This window comes from Lampetra fluviatilis, chromosome 39, assembly GCF_964198595.1.
Source record: "Lampetra fluviatilis chromosome 39, kcLamFluv1.1, whole genome shotgun sequence".
Lineage (NCBI taxonomy): Eukaryota > Metazoa > Chordata > Hyperoartia > Petromyzontiformes > Petromyzontidae > Lampetra > Lampetra fluviatilis.
This window is the reverse complement of record NC_136313.1, coordinates 7,451,941-7,473,532: the sequence shown is the minus strand read 5'-3', so window position 1 is coordinate 7,473,532 and position 21,592 is coordinate 7,451,941. Positions and strand designations below refer to the sequence as shown.

At 52.0% G+C, this 21,592-nt stretch overlaps 1 protein-coding gene across 3 annotated transcripts in view; it reads right to left on the bottom strand.

The window, feature by feature from the left end:
* The window catches only part of LOC144945934 (endophilin-A3-like), a 73,245-nt gene that overhangs the window by 9,195 nt on the left and 42,458 nt on the right, over window positions 1–21,592 (bottom strand). For all 3 annotated transcript variants that reach the window (XM_078874594.1, XM_078874595.1, XM_078874596.1), the window contains exons 4-8: window positions 8,768–8,911; window positions 7,566–7,699; window positions 6,805–6,963; window positions 1,609–1,712; window positions 373–521 (exon numbers count right to left, since the gene is read on the bottom strand). In XM_078874594.1, coding sequence (XP_078730720.1) covers window positions 373–521; window positions 1,609–1,712; window positions 6,805–6,963; window positions 7,566–7,699; window positions 8,768–8,911 — 690 coding nt within the window. The remainder of the gene's footprint in view (window positions 1–372; window positions 522–1,608; window positions 1,713–6,804; window positions 6,964–7,565; window positions 7,700–8,767; window positions 8,912–21,592) is intronic.

Below are 21,592 nucleotides of genomic sequence, written 5' to 3'. Positions count from 1 at the left end.
GTTCGAGTCGAGGTAAAACAAGCAATGGGCGGAGCTCATCCACACGGACAGGCATGGGCGGGCGAGTGGGCGTGAATTCCACATTCCAATGGCAGGAGTCGGCGTCCCTACAATGACAAGGCAAGCCCGTTGCGGAGGGCGATGGTGAATGGACGCTAACCGCTAACAGGTCACGTGAGACGGGAGATCCCCGTCCGTTTCCCCGGTGCAACCGGCGGTGTTGAGGCGGTGGGAAGGGGGGTGGGGGCGGGGCGCCACGCCCCAACGGGAGCCCCTCGTCAGCGCCATCCAACCGAGAGGACGCGCACGACCCGCGCCCGTCCCTCACGGCGCTGTGAATCGCCGCTCACCCCCCCCCCCCCCCGCCAGTACCTGAGGACTTGGAGGAGCGAGCGGAGGAGGAGGCGTAGGAGGCGGCGCTGACGCCGCCGTTCTGCTGGCTGCTCTCCTGGAGGTCGCAGGGCGCGAACACGGGCTTGGGCTTGAACTCTCGCCTCGGCCGATCCGACGTCTCGCTTATCCTGCGCCACGGGTCGCCGCCGGCACGCACCGGGGGGGGGGGGGGGGAGGGGGTCACATGGCGCCCGCAAACACCACGAGGGCACTTCGAAGAGAGACGTCGAGTTGCGGAAAATGAGAATGGCGAAGTGGAAGTCGAGTTCGGTCGTTCTTAAGAGTCCTTCACAGTTGAGCCGCACTCCCAAATGTGGAAGTTAACGAAGCGCTGGTTGTTAACCCTTTCGCGTTCCGATGACGTGCGTCTAGGTCGTCGGTTTTTCTTCCGGTTACGTTCCGACGACTTAAGTGTAAATCGTCAAAACGAAACCAGAAGAAAAACTAAAATAAAATAACTTTATCGGGTACAGAGGCTCCCACAAGGCCGTGCGGGAGGGCGCGTGGCGCAGTTTGGCGTCAGCTATCGTAGAGTGCGGTCGTGTCGCTACGGTTCTCTGCGTTGAGTACGACGTCTTTACAAACAATGGCGCTACTACGCCTGTCGAAAAAAAATTCACGTTGAGCCGCTTGCAGGCATTTCGGAACGAGGAAGGGTTAAGTGAATTAAGTTTCCCGGCGATTCCCCTGCTAGGCACGCACGCACGTTCGTCCCCACGGTGTTGTGACGCCTTCGTGCGTGGAGCGTAGGATTCCCGAGGACTGAACGTCGCATTCACATCCTCGTCGCTTTGCAGCGAGACGCGGTGTCCCTGAAGCAGTGGCGGCCGGTAGCCTCTCAACTGCGGCTCTGCAACCGACGGATCATCGATACGGCCACCCGAGTTCGATTCCTGGTCACGGCTACCATCAGTGGCGAGCGATGTCTGAACTGCTCCTGCCATACGTATGCATGCGTGCATGTTGAACATCTTTCGCACCGTACGTAGCCAACCGTGTTAATCGACCTCTTCGCCAACGCGCACTGACCTCTGTGGTAGCCTCGTGCCATTCGAAAGGTGCCGAAATGGACGCGTGGTTTGGTTTAAAGGGGCAGCAGGGTGGGGGCGGGGGAGGAGGGAGGTAGGGGGTGGGGGGAGGAGGGATGTAGGGGGGTGGGGGGATGAAGGGGGTATGGGGGGTGGGGGGCTGGGGGAGTAGGGGGGGGGGCGTCACCGGCGCTGCAGCTTCTGGTGGAGCTGCACGAGGATGACGGCGGACTGCTGGTGGTACTCCAGCTGAGCCTCCACCAGCGCCGCCAGCTGGCTCACCTGCTCCACCTGCTCCACACACAAAAGACAAAGACCCCCCGTGTAGCCTTAACAGACTGTTTGGGGCAAGTGTCGTTAAGCGAGCAGCACCTGCGAAGGCCGGCATGGCACACATGAGGGGGTGGGTGGACAGCACCACGCCCGACCGCCTTTGTCTCCCCAGTGGCGATATTTACACACCGCACCAGGTACTCGTTTGAGGCTGAGTCGACCTAGGGGAGGCCCTGTACCGGTTCAGATAATCGTCACCGGTGTTGGCCGTGAGCGGGAATCGAACTCGGGTCGCCGGGTTCGTAGCGCAGTGCGCTAACCGCTACGCTAGCGCTCGGCACACACACACGCACTCACACAACAACAACAACAACCGCCATTCACCACTAAGTGGCGGTGACGTCACCACGACGCTTGTGCCAGGCCAAGTGCACCTTGAGGCCACGTGAAGTATCGAACGCCCGCTGGCAGGAGGTCACGGGGCAGACCCAGCAGGTGCCACGGGTCGACTGACACATACGCACTCACACACACACACCTAAACGCACACGCATGCACTGCGTTACGAACCTGGCAGAGCGTGAGTTGCATTCCCGCTCATGGAACAACATTGGTGATGAATATCTGAACCGGTTCTGGGCCTCCCCTAGGTCGACTCAGCCTAGTATGTAAATAACGGCCCTCGGGAGACAAAAGCAGGCCGGGGTGGTGCCAGTCACACCAACCCGACCGTGCGACGTCGCAGCCTTCACAGCTGCTCACCATCAGCAGTTTCCACAACAGCCTTCGTCGCCTGTACGGGGGACCTTTGTCTTTGTCTGCGTAGGGGGGCAGGGTCTGAGATCTCCGTTGAAGAGTGCGGTCGTCATTCAGGATGAGTCTGTCTGCGAGTCAGATTGTCGTGTCTGTGTTAATGTACTTGTGTTATCTGTAGCCCTCCGCCACCCGGCAGAACCCAATCAAATCCGGTTGTCACGTCCTGGGCAGATACGCCAACCGAGATTGAGCTCGTCAGCGAAACACCGGAGCGATGTTGAAGGGCAAAGCAAGAGTTGGACACGTTTTTTTTTCCCCACGACGTTTCCGCTGGAAGTCGCACAACCACGGCAGCTCGACCACGCCGCGTCTCTTCCTCGTAAGCTCCGAGGATGCCACGGACGCACGTGCGGCAGTGACGGCGCTCAGGGACCGGGGGACAAAAATAAAATTTGGCGTGAAACTCGTAGAGCACACGGCTGTCGCGACGGAGTGGGCATCTCGAGGGGCTGCACTTGCAGGAGAAAGTAGGTCATCCTCAAACGTGTTCCAGAGATCCAGCTCTGCAGGGGGGCGACTCCCCCTGGGGCAAGACGGAGAGTCCTGAGTGCGAAGTGGCATTGATCGCACTTGACAAACGTGATGATGGCCGCTGCTGCTGCTGCTGAAGGGAAAGCAAAATTCGAATTCATCTTTGATGGGGGAAAAAAAACCGTTATTAAATTATAAGAAACGTCATCGGGTGGCACTCTTCACAGACTGTGGTCGTTGCTGTAAATAATGAACATTCCACATTACTGTGGCAGTGATCAGTCCATCCATTGCATGAACATGGTTGGCTTCAGAAAAAATTAAACCCATAATTTTATTGACTAAAAAGGCTACGAGGGATTGGTTTGGACTCCCGTCAAGGATTTTACATTAAGAATTTTCGATTGCAAATTTAAATTAAAAAATCAAAGGGATTCCCTGCCCAAATCAGCATCTAGCTGGCACTCATCTCGTGTTTGAAGCCCTGAGCCAGTGATGGAAATTCCACAATCCCATGGCAGGGACGAGGCTTTACATAGAACAACCGCTCGCTGTACCGCCGTGCAACCCGGCCGGATAAACGACTGCAGTCATTGGCATTTCCAACAGCACTGCTCAGCGGCCAGATCGTTTACGACTCACGAATGGGACAGTGGCCATCAATACGGCTTTGAGAATTGCCTTTTGTGTTTAGTTTGTTGTCCTTCCCCCCCCGCACCTCCGATTCGCACGGTTGGCTACGTACGGTGCGAAAGAAGATTTCAACATGCACACGTACATGGTGGGACTATCCCCTGTCACGGTAATGTGGAATTTCGCCCAGAGACTACCAAATGAGGTGTGTGCTGCTCGCCCCCACCCCCTCCAACTGCGTGCACGAGCAGAGAGAGAGACTCGCGCGACTTTGATCGCGGTGACGGCGTGAGCGGTCGTTTGTTGTTGTTGTTGGTTTTTTTCCACGGTGGATTTTTCCACTTCGGCTACGGCATCGGAGCTGCGGCACGGGGGACGCACCGGACCTCGCGCTGGCCGGAACGTCGTGTAACGGACGTGCGGAGCAGGGGCGGTCAGAACTTCACACGCACATGGCCGAGGCAGAGCCACGAAGCCCGTGACGGGGATAACTTCCGCACTTGTGCGGATAAGATCCGCACAAGTGCAGCGAGTTAACGGGCTCAACCCAGCCGCTATTCTGTTTGCGTGTTTTCACGACATAACAGACCCTTCCCTGTTATTTTGCAAACTAGATTATATATTATAATTTGGATTGACGCAGCATATGAATAAAATACGATGTGGATATTCACTGAATAGTCCGGCTTTCCAGTTTGTCTTTTGTGTTTTCGAAACTTGCGGAGATTAGACGGTGCCGCGTGGCTGAGAGGTCGGAGCGTTGAACCGGCCCCGCTGATTACAGGCTGCTCCCTGCGATTAAACCGGGTTGGTTCTCAAGTGCGGCGGAGTTGATGCTCTCTGCCCAGCCATAAATAACTTCACGTAAAAAAATAACGCCACGTTAAACTTTGGCTCGGCACATAATTTGGTTAAATTCCAGGTCTGCGAATGAAAATGCATTTATCCATGTGACTCAGCAGGGTGCATGGGAAACTGATTCCCCCTGCTGTAGGGACCAGGGATCATCTGAAGTGATCTCAAAAGTCATCATGGCTTGGCTTCGCGAACGAAGATCTAGGGAGGACATCCACGTCTTCTGCAGGCACGCTGGTGGCTGAAGAGGCCTATGCGGGACAGGCAGGTCCTGCCACAACGGTATAGGTCTGATCTGGGTCTGATCTCAAAAGTAGTTCCATAATATCCGCTTCCACGGGTCATTCTCTAACACTGCTCAAGCAAGAAACCCACATTAATACTTGGTATTATGACGCTGGGCACGTTGGATAACATTTGATGGGAAAAATGCACAAAACAAACGAGGCGGCCAAGGAAGTTTTGTGTTCGGCCGTTAAATGTTTACGTTGAAATATTTGACGTGAATATTTTACACGCCTCCATTTACCCAACAGTTTCGCAGCGAAAGGATTCGACATTAACGGCGGGGGGGTGGGGAGGGGGGTGGAAACACCCACAAGAGCGTGCCGTAAATTGTCATTTGGCGTAGGCAGAAATTGTCTCGCTTCGTACAAATTGGTTTCGTGTTCCTTCCTCGGGCCCCATCTCTTCCCCGGGAAGATTACCATAACACAACCATCTCACCGCCACTGCCGCCACTTACCTGAGCCGTCACCACCACCACCAGACCGTGCCTCGCCTCCCCCCGTGCCACATTAACCCGTCTCTACCTTGTTCCTCTCGTTCATCCGCGTGACCTTAATCCCTCACGGTGCACCTCTCCCTTCGTCATCATTCTTTGTCCTTCCAAAATGAAGTTGGATTCTTACTTAAAAATCGGAGCTCTATTGTTCCACCTTGTCGCCGACCGTATTCCCATTGGGGGCGGCGATGTTTGGCCCAGCGATTTCGCGGTTGGAATCCGGCAGGACGTTCTGGTTAACACCGCGGGGCGCATTAAGAGATCCCGTGATGCCATTGGAAAGGCGCGGGACCATTGCGTGCCGACATTACACACTAAGTTCTGGCCGCAAATGAACCGCGATAACCTGATGATCTCGCCAAACCGTCACGCGAACTCCGGTCATTCTCGCAGCGGCTTTTGGCGAGCCGTCGAACAAAGCCGGTCACCATGAAGGGCATATGGGAGGGCGTGTGGCACAATTTGGCGCCGGCTATGCTCGAGCGCGGTCGTGTCGCTACGGTTCTCTGCGGTGAGTACGATGTCTTGAAAATAACGGCGTTACGCCTCTCTGAATAAGATTAACGCTGAACCGCTCGCGCGTTTAGAGATTCAGCGGTTGAACAGGATGCACCCTGCAACTTACAGATGTCTCGGAAGGGGAAAGCGTTAAACTGCTACGCCGGGAGATCAATGCAGCAATCCCTGGATCATGTCCATCTGCTATGACGAAGGGCCACTGCCCAAGACATCACCTAGTACAGGCACACCCCGGTTGACATCCACAATGCGTTCCTGAAAACCAGAACGCAAATTGAAAGTACTTAAATCGAAGATAGGATGGTGGATCGTAACGTGGTACAGAACCTACTCGTACTACTAGTAGTATTAATACTAGTAGTACCTACTACTAATAGTAGTTGTACTATTACTATGGATGGGATGGTGGAGCGTAACGTGGTACAGAACCATTGGTGCGAAAAGTAAGTTTATATTATTGATAGATGTATTATTATTATTAATTGCTTTTAAGACGAAAAATAGTTTACACTTGTGTGACAAATAGTTTCCATCAATACAGTGTGGGGGGAAAACAAATGAAGAGAGTAGACATGAGAAAGACCGCAGCCTGTCAGGGACACTCACGCTGGGAGGTGCCATCTGGCGCATGAGTGTTCGCTGTGGAATGTAAAACTGTGTGGGGCCTAGCGGCGAAGTTCGTAGCTCTCGAGTAGATGACGGCAAGGCACACAGTTCGTAAAACGGGATTGGGTATCGATAAGTTCGGGAGGTTACGGCGAAAGTCCGTCACGTGAGAGGGCGTAAATCGGGGTGTTGCTGTGTAGATATCGGTTTTTTTAATCTTTAAAGGCCACACGGTGGTGTTACTGATGAATGTGCGGAGCTCTCCTGCATTGCAAGTCCGGTGTGCTCGCCATGACACCACGGCGGCTGCTGCAGCATCTCCTCCGGTGGACCTTACGATCAAACAATCGTCCGCCTCTTTCTCTCATCGCCACCTCGACGAACCGAGCGCGCGGGGTGGGCGAGGACGCGCGGGGGCGTACGTACGTCGCTCTCCAGGAGGTTGAACATGCTGCTCTCGGCCACCTCCTTGGACTCCTCGAACTTCTCGGCCGACTGGCGGATGTCCTCCTCCAGGATCTTGCCCTGGCGCTTCTTCTTGTAGTCAAAGTCGAGGCGCCGCCCCTCCAGCTTCTTGAGGTGTTGCTGTAGCAATGGCAGCAGTGGCAGCAGCGGAGAGCCGAGAGAATCGCGACGGTCATTGGCGGTGGCATCACAAGGCCGCACGCAAACCCTTGTGCCGTGGCTACGGCTGCCACAATGTTATTTCTCACGATGCCATACGCCGCGATATCAATATTCACAACGACGATTATCGCGGTATTGACGTCTATCCATAGAACAAACCCATGGTCGACTTCCAAACAAAGCGGTACTCAGTTGTATTGACCCTAGAGGGATGATTGGCCGAGTTAACCCCTGCCTCCATACCAACCAGCAATTTTAATTCTCAACCGGTGGATATCAGAACCAGTCCTGGGGCCTCCTCCCCTCGGTTGACTCAGTCTTAAAAATGAGCAACTGGTGCGGTGTGTACACATCGCCACTCGGGAGACAAAGGCGGCCGGGCACGGTGTTGGTCAGCCCAACCCCCTCGTGCGACCGTGCCGGCCTTCGTAGGGCGCTACTCGCCAAACGGCACTTGCCCCTCAGAGTCCGTTAAGGCCACACGCACGGAGGGGGGGGGGGGACCTTTGCCTTTGACTGCGCGAGCACCGGCGACGGACGACTCGCGGAGCCGCGCTCACCCCGATCTCCCGAAGCTCCTTCTCCTGCAGGCCCTGCAGGGGGTCAATGAAGTTCTGCTTGACGCCGATGTCCAGGCCGTCCTTCACCTCCGCCATCTCCTTGTACGACTCGCCCACGTCCACAAGGGCCTGGCCTGGAGGCCGGTCGGCGGAGGGGCGGAGGGGTTGGTGGGTGGGTTAGGGGAGGGAAGGAAAGTCCGCTCGCGATCGGCTCGAACTAAACCCGCGCGGTTGTCACACGATCCACGCAGCATTTGGATTTACCCCCCCATCGTTCCGGCTCTTTCATTCCATCCCCGAGTTCTCGCTGTGCTCAATCGGAGACCCGTGTCAACCCTGGCCTGCTGCTGCACTTTGAATGCTGCCCACTGGGTGGGCTTTTGGGTCCATGGGCACGCTGCTCGGCAACTGTGGTTTGCACGTCCATGCTCTAAATTAATTCAAGAGCGACTTGCTTAACAGTTCTACCTTACTCCAGAATCCCTTCTTTGCAAGATGAATGTGACTTGCTGACCCGCCCCTCCCGGACATCTGTGAGAAAGAGCTTCGTAGCTCATTGGATTTACTCGTACTGTGAGATCGCTCGCACGCCAATTTTGCTCGCACTGCGACGTCTGGCAGAGATAAGCGAGTAGGCGGGTTCAACCGCAGGGAAGAGAGAGAGACACGCTGCTCGATCATGTGTTTCCGGTTGTCTCGCACTTTGGTCCACAAGGTGGCAGCTTCTTTCGCTTCTTTAGGAACTGCATATTCAAATTGCCGCGTAAGTGACGTTGGTGTACAAATGACATTGCGACGTTGCCGTGCGAGCGGCGTTGTCGTGTGAGCGGCGTTGCCGTGCGAGCGGCGTTGCCGTGCGAGCAGCGTTGTCGTGTGAGCGACATTGCCGTGGGAGCGGCGTTGCCATGGGAGCGGCGTTGTCGTGTGAGCGGCGTTGCCGTGGGAGCGGCGTTGCCGTGGGAGCGGCGTTGCTGTGCGAGCGGCGTTGCCGTGGGAGCAACGTTGCCGTGCGAGCGGCGTTGCCGTGGCAGCGGCGTTGCCGTGGGAGCGACGTTGCCGTGTGAGAGCTCTACATCCCAACCGTCAAAACCTACAGTGATAGAGATACACACGGCCACGCCACCATTGCAGCTGGGGAAGACGAGAGATCGCCTCGGCTCGCGACGGGGACGTGCGGCGGCGCGCGACGGCAGGGCCCCTACCGAAGTTGGACTCCTCGCCCAGGTCCTGGCCGTACTTCACCATGCACTCCCCGAGCGTGCCCTCCGGCTGCGGGTATCCCGTGGACTTGACCTGGCCGCGGATCTTGGACATGGTGTTCAGCATCCCGAGCTTGGCGCGCGATGCTGAGGCGAGAGAGAGAGAGAGAGAGCGATTGACGGGATGTGGAAAACAACTCGGCATCTCTGGGCACCTGTTTTTTTTTGCCAGTATCAAAATGGTGAAGAAAAAGATAGCAGTAGGCTTCACCCTTTCTGCCAATAAAACGGCAGGTGCTAAGATGTGCAAACACCAAATATATCCCTAATAATTCAAGGCATCAAGTCCGCATTAACCACACGGTACTTGTGGCAAAAACAAGCAAACAAACATGCTCCGATTATAATTTGAGCATTGTCTTTGAATCTGATTGGTCTACACCAGAGGTAGCCTTATTTACGGCCTTGCCTCTGCTTCAGTGTTAGACGACCAGAGAACAAACACCGAAAGGTCAAGTCAGAGCGAGGCAACAACAACTGTCATTCGCCGCTAAGTGGCGTGACCACACCGTTCGTGCAGGCCAGGTGCACTGAGGTCACGTGAAGCGTCGAAGGCTCGCTGGCAGGTGGTCACGGGACAGACCCGATTAGCACGGTTGGCTACGTACGGTGCGAAAGAAAGTCAACGTAAATACACGATGGGTTGACCGACTAAGAAAGCTGGCAGATGCACCGACCGTGCTGCCCACTGTACCACCGCAATGGGTTTAAGCCACGCGGTGCTCTGCCCATTGTGAGCGGTGTTGTTGGAGGGCACCAGCCTCGATACGCACGCACACACACACGAGGAATGTGTTCAGGGGGCCTAGATGCGACATTTCTGGCGATCCGAATACATTTCAAATTTCACATCAGCCCAAAAGTATGCCATCTACAGAAACGGGCTCACTCACCAATGGGGAAGTGCCGGGGCCGCCGCATCGTTAATGAACATGCCGGCGTTGAGTCACTGGCGTTAAATTTAAACCCCGTATTTATTGAGCGTGGCGTGTAATGTGCATTATTAAGGCCTCACACGTTGGCCTTAATGGCACGCTGCTGCTGCTGCGGCGCAGCCACGACCGGTGAGAGGGAGATGCGAGGCGTTTTATTGCCACGTCGGGGAAACGTTCCCCGCTCGTTCAACCGTCTGACTTGCGCACCCTTCACGAGCGGCGGGCGCGGGCGGTTAGCGCTGCGATGCGCTGCAAAGTCGGCGACAAGGGTTCGATTCCCGCTCATGAACAATCATCGCGCGCTTTCAGATGCGCTTCTGCGGCCGTCTGGAATGCTCCCTTCCTTCCGATGTTAGAAAGCCACTGGAGCTCTGGTTCTTTAATATCATCGAGATTTAAAACTAATTTCTTTAGAACTACTTGTTGCGTTTAGTTTATTGTCCTACCCCCACACCTCCGATTAGCAAGGTTGGCTACGTACGGTGCAAAAAAAATTCAACATACATACGTAACAGTGGCGAATATGTAAACCGGTCCTGGGAATCCCCTAGGTCGACTCAACCATAAATGAGTACCTGGTGCGGTGTGCAAACATCAGCACTGCGGAGACAAAGGCGGCCAGGCATGGTGCTGTCCACCCACCCTCTCGTGTGTCATGCTGTGCTGGCCTTAATAGGTGCCCGCCGACAGCACTTATCCCAACAGTCGACTAAAGGCGACATCTCTGTCTATTTGCAAATTGGACTGGCTCGTGTTTAATTCACTACATTTGTCGAGCGATTGGACCTGTCCTGTGGGATTTCTCAGTTCAGCTCCTGCACCCAACGCATTCGTATCGCTCCTTGCACACAAGCAGCCACGTTCGTACGCTTCAAGAATAGAGGTGGAAAGGTGACAGGTCAAAGTCGAGGTTATTTGTTGCTCGGACGAGCGTTGCGGTGGTGCGAAAGTCTCATTTACAGCGCTGAGCCGGTGGTGGTAATTGACCATCTTATGGCCGGGGCAAGTCTATCCATAGGACAAGCCGTACTCATCGGTGATAATAATAGGAATACATGTGGAAAAGGGAAAGGTGCAGCCTTGCAATTACTCCCCGAAGCCACTGTTGGCAGAAGGGGCTCCAAAGGAGCTCCAGAGAGGCCGTCTCCTGGAGGGTTATTTTTGGCCTTCTCTTCCACGCTGGCCAGACGTGAGAATACCCACAACTTCACCCCACCGCACGCGACCTGCCGATCGACTCACCATGCTACGGCCGTTCATACCGCCGGGTGGATAGGGGCGGCGGGAGATTTAAGAACCTCGCAGCAGCAGCAGCGTCGTTTCAACTGCCGCGTCGTAAAGTGGACGCTGAACACACACACACTCTGGCCTCGACGACGATCGATCTTTCGCCAACCCGCACCGACCCAGCGCGGTGAAGAACGGTCAAGTAACACTCCCCCCGCTGTCCTCACGGGTGCACTGGGGAGCCCCTCGCCCAGCATTGCGTTGACAGCACGAGCCGTGAAAAACACCGCACGCATACGCACTTTAGCAGGCCCGTTAGACACTTTGGACAGATGGTGATGGAATATTTGTTTGTCACTGGCTGCTCTTGCAGCGAATGGCCTCTACTTAAGGCCCGTTAACATGTTTGTGTACACGCGTCATTGCTTGTTCGCTACCTGAGAGGTAATCGACAGCCCGGACACCCTTTCAAACGAGATGTTCCATCGCAAGAGGGGATTGTTCGGGTAAAATATTGTAATAAAACAAAAATGTGTTGATTCATCCATCCATGTGCAGGCCCACCCAGCTGGATGCAGAGGGACCGATTTGACAACCCAGATGTCAGCCTTGCGGGTCGCATTGCATTTCGAAAATTTGCGTCCTTTTCCCGTGATATACACAACAAGAAAAAAAACTTTGTCAGGACGTGGCCTGGTGGCTCAGAGGTCAGAGGTCAGAGCGATGAGCAGCCTGGGTTCGACTCCAGGTTTCAGCCGCTGCCTACTGTGCGATTAAAGCGGCTTATCGAGCGTGGCGGGCGGGTCGATGGCCTCTCATCCCAGTCACCAAGAAAAAATAAACACTTCACAACGAATTCGTTTTTATTTGGCTAAATGTCCACCATGAGAATGAAAAACAAAGTGGCTCTGGCTTGCTTTTCTTAGGTCTTTCGGTAAAGTCACGTAGATAGGATCTTGTATTATCAAAGAACCTATCTACGTGACTTTACCGAAAGACCTAAGAATATGAATTCCTGCAGTCACGCGATACCATGTCACCGCCGTGTGCAGGGCCGGTGGGGAAAGTGCCGCGATGATTGCAGGGCCACGCAGATTCCCTCCCCGGAGAAACTCGCAGGCGGACGTGGGATTTAAATCGTGGACCCCACACGGACGGAGGCCAAGGTGAACGAGACGCCTGCTGCTGCTGCTGCTGGGTAATTCACAGTCCCCTTTGCTTTGACGTTCCAGGCAGAAGGCCTCTAAGCACGCCAAGACATTCTTGACACTGAACTAATGTGTGAGTTATCACTGCACTCAAAAATTGCAGTTAAGATTATTGTTATGGTTAAGACAACTTTAAAACATTCTCGAGCACACCGGGGGGAGAAGATATCAGAGAAGACATCACTTTGCAGTATAATAATCAGCAGCAGCATGAGCAGTTTAATAATCAGCAGCAGCATCAGCAGTATAATAATCAGCAGCAGCATCAGCAGACTAGACGACCTGTTGCCACACGAATCTAGCACAATAATTACAAATGTAACCAGATGGAACAGTTTTCCCGTTCGGTTTAACCTGCATTTACACTTCAATTCTTTAGTCATCCACGTCTGCAGGTGTTGACAGAATGGCTGCGTTTTACCGCTCAAACTGCCACTAGCCGGGGATCCGGAAGCCTTCAATTTCGCACGAGGATAATTCGCGCTCGTTTGACGGACGCTGAAGGCTGCTTCCAAGGACGTGGGTGTCCAACCCCAGTAATTACGTCTCTTTACAAACGATGAAGCCCAATCCGGACAGCTCCCATTCATATTCAGATTCACGACTCACGCTGCTGTCGCATCGCTGCAACGGATCATTCGATACCCGGACACGGCACCCCCTATTCCCCCTCGAAGACGCCGGCGGTGTAAACGTCAACGGCATCAGAACATCGCCGGCAGAACATGGCAATTTGTTGCGAGTACAGCCCACTGGTGAGTTGGAGATCAAAGCCATACGAGCACGACGTTTCGCCAGTAACGTCGTACTCAGATTGTAAATGTTGTGGCTTTGCTCTCCAACACACCGGTGTGTTGTACTGAACAGAACATGCCAATGAATTGGCATGTGAATTGGCACGTTCTGTTCACGTGACAAACCTTACTAGTTGGCTGTGTCGGGTGGTGGCGGGTTTAACGACACATCTCTATATTTATGCGATCCAACCCAAAAACACCCTGTATTATGAGCGTTAACAATGCCGTTGTGCGGCTGTGTTGGCGGACGGCAGACAGATGGCTCAGTGTAGACACCAGAAACCCATTACCCTGGTGACATTCAATATTCGACAGAAATCATTAGGACATGCATATTAACGCCATAAGCGGCAGAGGTAAATGAAGTCGCACAGAAGGCACGGTGTCGCCAGTTATGCAGCGTAAATAATATGACGATACTTGCATTCATTTTGCGCCCACAACGTAACAAAACGTTGTCACAGAGCAGTTTAGTTTCTTTTTCGCCTCGGAGACCCCTAATTGCCGCTTGTCCCTGTGTGGAACAACGTTAAGTGGGCCATTAGTCTGCCCGTAGGAGGCCAAGGTGATTGCTGCATGTAATCCCAACAAGTGTCATTTGATTAGAATTTTGGAACTTTGGGCCACGACTCCGGCACACACAACGGCCTCCTCTCTGTTCGAATGACGTCACGGGATCTTTAACGTCCACTGTGGAGCAGAGAGCACCCATTTATACGGCTAATACACCCGCGGTAATAACCAGGGTGGCCTTCCCGGATCGAACCGAAAACCTCAGCAACAACAGGTCACAGCTGGGCCATGTCACTGCCCAATTAGGAAGCTCTCTGTCATCGGCACGCGCCCCCCCGGTGCAACTGCACCGCTTGCACACTCGATAGCCAGGCCACTGGGTGTCACCGAGACATCAGGCGTTGCACCCAGTTGACGTCCATCCTCGTCTGTTCACATACGAGTGCAATGGTCACCCTATTTCCGTTCAATGTTTCTGTAGTTTAATTGCAATCACACTATATGATCATATTCTTGGTTCTTTCGGTAAAGTCACGTAGAAGGGAAATAATAAAATAAAAAAAATAAAAGACAGCGTCCATTAGGACGCTGTCTTTCCGACAGCTCTGTTCTTCACCTGAGGACGGCTGCTTGTGTTGTGGCCGAAACGTCGTGAGAATTTTATTATGTTTTATGTTTATTATTTTATTATTTCCCTTCTACGTGACTTTACCGAAAGAACCAAGAATATGAATCCCTGCAGTCACGAAAGCTTTAAATCGAAACTATATGATCAGTCTAACAAAAATCATCCGCACCAGATGACATAATCCTACAGGGAATTATTTGACAACGATTTCTTTTGGGCAATATTCTTTGATTTCTCAAGTGGACACGGTTGTTTTTGCACCGATTTCTATTTGCTTCTTTGCATAACTTTACTTTTTTGTTATTGTTCTTGGCGACGCAAGATCGCTCTCGCGAACGAGACTCATCCTGGGTCCCTCAAATTCTCGACCGGTCGCGCAAAAATAAACTTAAAACCTGAATCCAGTTGGGTTAAAGCCCCTTTTCCCGGCGAGCGAACACAGCGCTCCGGCCCGACTTGGAATCGCGCCGCTCGCGCACAAAGCCGACGAGCCGGGCGTCGGGCAGCGAGTGATCTTGTCGTCGGTGGTCAGCAGCGAGCGCGATGTGAACGCGACGGACGGCAGACGACGACGAGGAGCGGAGGGCGTGTGCGGACACCGCGTTCGGAAGGTGGCGCACGAATCCGCGCGAGTGAAATCCGCGTCGATTCGGAGGCGCCGTCGCCGATCGGCAGGTGCGCTTGCGTCGCTGAACACGCGTCCAGGCACGTGGCGCCTCCTCCTGGGTTATTAAAACGTTCGGAAAGGAAAGTGGCCCATCGTCCCGTTGCAGAACCCTTGTAAAAAAGAAAAAGACTCTCAGAGAGACACGGATGCTTTCCTGGATGAACGAACGGCATTCTCGTTGTTGTCGTTATTATCGTGACTGCTGCCTGCCGTTTTGCCTGTGCGGGGAAAAGCGAGGTTCGACGAAACGAGACGCGCTCGGACGGAGTGGCGGGGGGGGGGTGGAACTGCTAACCGCGACATGAAACGGGCTTCCAAGAATCCGGCCTCTCAGAAGCGCCGTCTCGTTACGTGCAGAGACTCGTCGCTGCCCGCCACACGCCCTCGGGCGTCGCCTTCACACCTCAGCTCATAATCACGGTCCCCCGTGCGTGCGCGTCGTGCGCGTCGTGACAAAACCACGAGAATGCATCGCCGGCCGCCCTGGACTTGCAACCGAGAGGTCGCCGGTTCCATTCAATTTCCCGGCGCGGCAGTTGAAACGATAATGGGCAGGTTTCTTAATCCCCCGCCCACCGCCAGCAGTATAAATGGGCGACAAGGCAGTCCGTTGATGGGCCGGTCACATGTGTGGTGGGATAAAGTGTGGGTACTCTCACGCTTTTGGGCGCCAGATGTTAACTGCCTCGCCTGGTACGCAGGAGGTTGCGGGTTCGATCCCGACCCTGACGCCTGCTGCTGTATATTTGGAGTCAGCGGGGTCTCTCTCCCCGTGGTGCCATGGATTTTCCTCCGGGTCCTCCGGGTCCTCCGGTTTGTCCCCTCACATTTAGAATCAACATCACGGCGCTTAGAGTATTTGGCTGCTATACATTTCCACGCGATGAATCACTTTATTGAACTATCATTTGTGGCCAGGTCGCTTCTGAAAAACAGCTACATAGTTTAAATAGTTTACTTTCGATTTAAAGCTTTCGTGACTGCAGGGATTCATATTCTTGGGAAATAAAAAAATTCACAAAAATTAAAATTGTCACGACATTTCGATTGCAACACAAGCAATCATCATCAAGTGTGAAAACCACAGCAAGAAAAAAACGTACCCGGCCGGGTACGGGTACCCGTACGCTACCCGTACCCTACCCGAAATGAGTGACAAACGGTTTCTCACCGGTGACTCACGGCCTACCCGTACCCGGCTGCACCAGGGTCGCAAACGGGTACCCGTACCCGTACCCGGCCGGGTACGGGTAGCCGGGTATCGGGTACCCGGTTGCGACCTCTGCGCTACACGCGACCTGCCGATCGACTCGCTGCGGCGTCGCCCGTTGCCGTGTGGACAGATGCGGCGCAGGTTTTCAAGAAGCCTGCGCCGTCCTTTCGCCTGCCGCGCCAGGAGGTCAAACCGGCGACCGCCGGATCGCAAGTCCAGTGAAGTGACCATCGCGCAACTGCAGCATCCCGCTCTGTGTATTGACGTTTCATTATTTTCACGAGTGGAAACTAAAACAAAAAAATTCCCCCTCAGTGTCCTGTCTTTTCTTAGAGCCGGCTTCTTTTTAGTTGCTCCCAAGGGGAAGGAAACTGCCCTGGGCAGAGTTTCTCAAGCGCACGTCTCTCGCAACAAGGCAGCCGCCAGTCAGGTCGGCCGCAGTTCGATTCCCCAACGCGCGGCGTCAGTCAATCTCCGTTGTCCGCCAGGAGATGAAATAAACCTTCGACTTAAAAGCTTTCGTGACTGCAGGAATTCATATTCTTTGGGTCTGTCGGTAAAGTCACGTGGATAGGTTCAAATTAATAAAAATTTATATAAAATAAACAAAAAAACTACGACGTTTCGAGCACGACACAAGCGATCGTCATCAGGACAAAAAAAGAGAAAATGAACCCATTGGGAGAGATGGAAAAACCGGCCTCTACTTTGTTTTTAGCAAGGGCGACGACACCTGGTTACTTCAGCAGAACTCGACGCATTCGTCAAGGCAACTCGGTGGCCCTTAAATGGACAAATACATAACGGGCGATGTTTTGGGCATCGGCCCTTCTCTACGATGAACCTGGGTTCTCAAGAAAACTCATTTGATGGTCTCGGCCACGAACTGCATAACATTATTATGGCCCTTCTCCTTCACAGCCATGAATCGAATGTAATTTATATTTATAGAGCGCCGCCTTTGCGCAAGGCGCTCGATGACATCGCTTACAGAACGGCAACAGAGAATGGAACGACCGAATTGACGGAGGGGGGGGGTGCTACAATGCATTGATGAATGAGTGGCAGCAAGAGAGGGGGACTTGGGGATCACGAGAGGGTTATAGGGGCCGTCCATAAATGACGTCACGCGATTTTGGACGATTTTTGACACCCCCCCCCCCGTCACACGGCGTCACAAAAGTCAGACCCCCACCTCAAATATGACGTCACAAAGCTATGCCCCCCGACCCCCCCCCAAAAATAAAACATGCTTTAAACTATTGTCATTGTAGTGCGTATTTAATGTGGCGCTGCACTCTGATGTTGTAGGAGAAAACATTTATTAAAAAGTCTATTTAATTAAGTAGAACGTGTTGTCTACATTTATTTAAAGTTGCGCATTTTGATGTGACGTCACATTTCTCAAACCCCCCTCCCCCTCGTCACACATCTTCACAAATGTCCCCCCCCCCCAGGTGCGTGACGTCATATATGGACGGCCCCATAGGGGAGGGACGGGAAGGAGTGAAGGGTCGAGGGGAGGGAATGGGCGACAGAGAAGAGGTTAAGGAAGGGCACTGAAGGGCCACAAAACGCCGCCGACCACAATTATTTATTTACTCGTTAAGGTCTCGCAATGTTATTGGCGAATGTGTTGAGTTGTGGTTTTGGTCAAACCGTTTGCTTGTGCACCGCTGCCAACGCAGCAGCAGCAGCGCCGTAGAATTGGATTTACCATCAGGACGATTTAAGTACGTTAATAAGCATTTAAATTGAACAAAGCTAGGCTTAACTTTATCAACTCGATAAAAAAAAAATGCGAATAATGCGCAGCAAGAATGTGAATTATACACGTAAAACATTTACATTCGCATTTGATAATATATACGAGATAAATTACGTAGAGGAAAGCGACCCAAGTCAGCGGGGAGAGGCAATGTTCATCTGTAAACAAACTGGCTCTTCAGGGCAGTCGGAAAGATGTCAAAAAAACATTCACAAACGTTGACGTCAAGACGATCCATCATCAGCCACTCTCTGTATTCTGCTCGCTTGGGGTGTTTTCGTCCGATTCCTCGGAGTCCTAAATGTGTCTCGGTTTGCTCCGAGATATCTTGGCGCGACTGCGGTTGTTTAAAAAGACAAACATTTACGAGGATATTTTTTCCCACTCCTTTTTAAGAGAACCAATGGGGCTCCTTGCCCCCCTGTGCCTCGCCAAATATCACGTGTCCATCAGAAGACACACTTCACGCGCTTTCCCAAAACTACAAACCCCCTAAACCGATCGCTACGTAACCCTATCAGTTGTTTGCGTCCTTCTCGAGCGTACAAAACAATAAAATAATTACAGTCGATCATCGATTATCCGACGGCTTTGGTGTTGTATATATATTTTGTGTATTTTTTTACGTGTTTACTTTATGAAATTGGCACAAGTAAACATACAAATATACACGAATAAATATCCTACTGTAAAAAGTTATTCTATTTTGATTTGAATCTTGATTTTTACTGTACTGTACTGACCACTCTAATCTGCATGGGGTGATGTAGGCACATCGCTCTTGTTTCAAACAACTTGTGCCTGACGATTGCCGGACTGGTTACAGCCTTTGGAGCTGTTTTGCCGGATCGACAATGACGCTAATGATCATTTTGAGTCTCACGTTATTGAATTTTGCGTCTAACGAGGACCCGTGTGTAACTGAGAGGGCAGTTTACCAGAACTGGTCTGCTGATGGAGACAGTGAATGTTGAAACCCGTCCAGAGTGTTTCTCGTATTAAACCAAAACTCCTGAGAGAATTCACTCACATATATATAAAAACATTTCCATATATAAATATGTGTCAATGGAAAGCAGGATATGCGGAGTCATATTTATTGTCTGGCAGTACTTTGAAAGGGCATTGTTATTCAAGTGCAACGTGCAGTGGACCAGAATGATGAGCGAGTGTCAGGCCGCTCGGTGCGCGTGTTTCTGTGCGTTTCTCCGTGTGCATTATTTGAATCCAAAAATAAAACCGAGGCTTGCTTAACAGACTGGCTCGGCAGCTTGTGCTTTGTTAATGATCATATTCATCCTCTTGCGCTTTTAGCGAGCACGGCACTTCTGCTGTCGCGCGGACAGCGTTCGGCGCCGTGTGAATCTCCGAAAGGATACGTTGGGCTCGCGAGCGAGAGGTCATTTCAGGAAATGCCGTTGGGTGCCACCGCACTTCACGTCATCGCTTCCTTCCTTCTGCTAAACAGCACAGCTGTTGCAAGGTTAACAGCAGACCTTCAAAGTTCGCTCTGACAGCATACCGCCGCCACTACCATGGTCTGCCTTAAGACTTCCCTTGGAGGCTGTTGGCTGGGTGCCACTCCCGTGCCCGTCTTGGAAATGGACCATTCTTGGCGTGACGCACGCGTGTCCCCATCAATTGCAAGATCTTCTCCCCCATTATGCATGTACGTGGGTATGTTGAACTTCTTTTGCACCGTATGTAGCCAACCGTGCTATTTGGAGGTGCAGGGGAAGGACAACAAACTAAACACAACAAGCTGTTCTCAAGAAATTAGTTTGTTAATCTAGGTTATTTAAAATTGCATAGCTCCAGTGGCTCCCTAATGTCGGAAGAGTGTTCCAGACGGCCGCAGAAGGGCATCTGAACACGCGCGATGTGGTGAACACCGTCTTTGTTCGATAGGGAGCCAAAAGCCGCTGCGAGGATGACCGGAGTTCGCGTGATGATGGTTTATGCTCATTGACGAGATCAGCGAGGTATTGCGGTTCATTTGTGGCAAGCGCTTTGTGTGTAATGGATTCGACCTCATAACGTATTCGTTCGGAAACTGGAAGCCAATGCAGCTCAGCGAGCACTGGACGGACACGGTGGGATCTTGCAGAACCCGGCACGAGCCAAATAATTGTGTACACACTGCAGCTTGGTAATGTTTTTTGGCAGATGTCCCGTAAATCGAGAGCAAATGTCGTTGCATTCTCCTCCAAACTTCCTAGTTCCTGACACCATCGGGTCGTGACATTTCTCGCATCCTCCGCCATGCCTCTGCATTTACAAGCCGGAGGTTTCTCTGCCAGCAGCTTCATTAAATTACAGCCCTCTGAGCCACACGGCAACACCCACACACCGCTCAATGTTGCAGCGAGCGCTCATCTCTAAACTTTTCTATTCTTCTAACGTTCAAGTTCAAGTTCATTTATTAGGTATAGCCCTGTGAGCCATTTGGCTCTTGAATCGGGTGCAACCGCAACAAACAAAAACTAAAACATGAACAAAAAACATCTTAAAGTGACTTTGCGCAAACAGAAAAATCCAGGAAAAAACAGCAAAAACTTCCAGAAAAGCACCGTACACCGACGCTGTGTGCAAAAATCCCAGTGGGATGCAAGTCAAGCAACAACAACAACCACAAGACAACTTAGATTAAAGCCATCAGTCTAACTCTGTACTACAACAAACAAACATGGCCAAACCAAAAAACTTATCGAAAATCAACAAAATAAAGCCATAAAAATAAAACGTTAAATGTTTCTGCATTATGCACGCTCGATCTAAATACACAACTCAAAATAGTAATTCTCGTCGTTGTGGAGAATATAAATAAATTGTAACAGAGTGGATACTATGCCTCCTTAATATTTCTGTCTCTCTACGTAAAAAAAGAAAAGTATTTCTCATGCAACCTTCTGAGAATGCACAATTTAATCCAATACAATGAAACTCTGGCTTGGTTTCCACACAAGAGTGTCTCATCAGCAGAGCAAGGCTTGGTTGAATCCACGCTCGTGAACTGCCGAGGAGTTGTGCTAGAAATGCTTCCGACTTTTTTTCTTTCACGCGGACAGATGGATCTACGAAGGAGACACACCGCCTGACTTTCTCCATGGACACATCAACGTAGCCTTGCGGTGCACACACAGAGTCTGGCGATAACTCAACGGAGCCCATCATCACTCCGGTCAGCTAAAATGTATATATCACTCTGTGGGCGGTTGCGAGTGATAATGGGAGTATGCCATTTCTAGTCCTGGCTATGGGCCACCAAGCATGAAGAGTGCTCTCCTGTTGCTTGTGTGCAGCAGGAGTCACTTACATTCAACTTGTGCTGCCTTTAAATTCAATACCAATTGAATTATTTACCCCGGAGTGGTGGAAGGGGAAAGGCGAGCGGGGGAGCTGTGGCACAGCAGTTAGCGCACCACCGCACTAATGAACCCAGCGACCTGGTGATACTGCTGGTCGCAGATAATAACAGCGGCGAGTGACGTCCGAACGTGCTCCTTCCCCATTACGTAGACACACGTATCTGTTACTATTTACGCATCGGTGCCGCTGTCACCGTACACCTGTTGAATATTTAACACGTAGATGTACATATGACTGACCGATGAGCTGCCATGGAATCGGGCTACAGGGAATTCAATATTTCACTTTGATTTCACTTTGATTTGGAAGAAAAGTTTTTTTTCTCTCGATTGCATACTTAAGCCATGCCATTGTTGGCCAAAATTGGGCAAATTTTTACAGCTTTAATTTTCAACGAAAAAGCCATTCCTCGGTTGTGTTTAGCTTTAGAATGCTATACATTA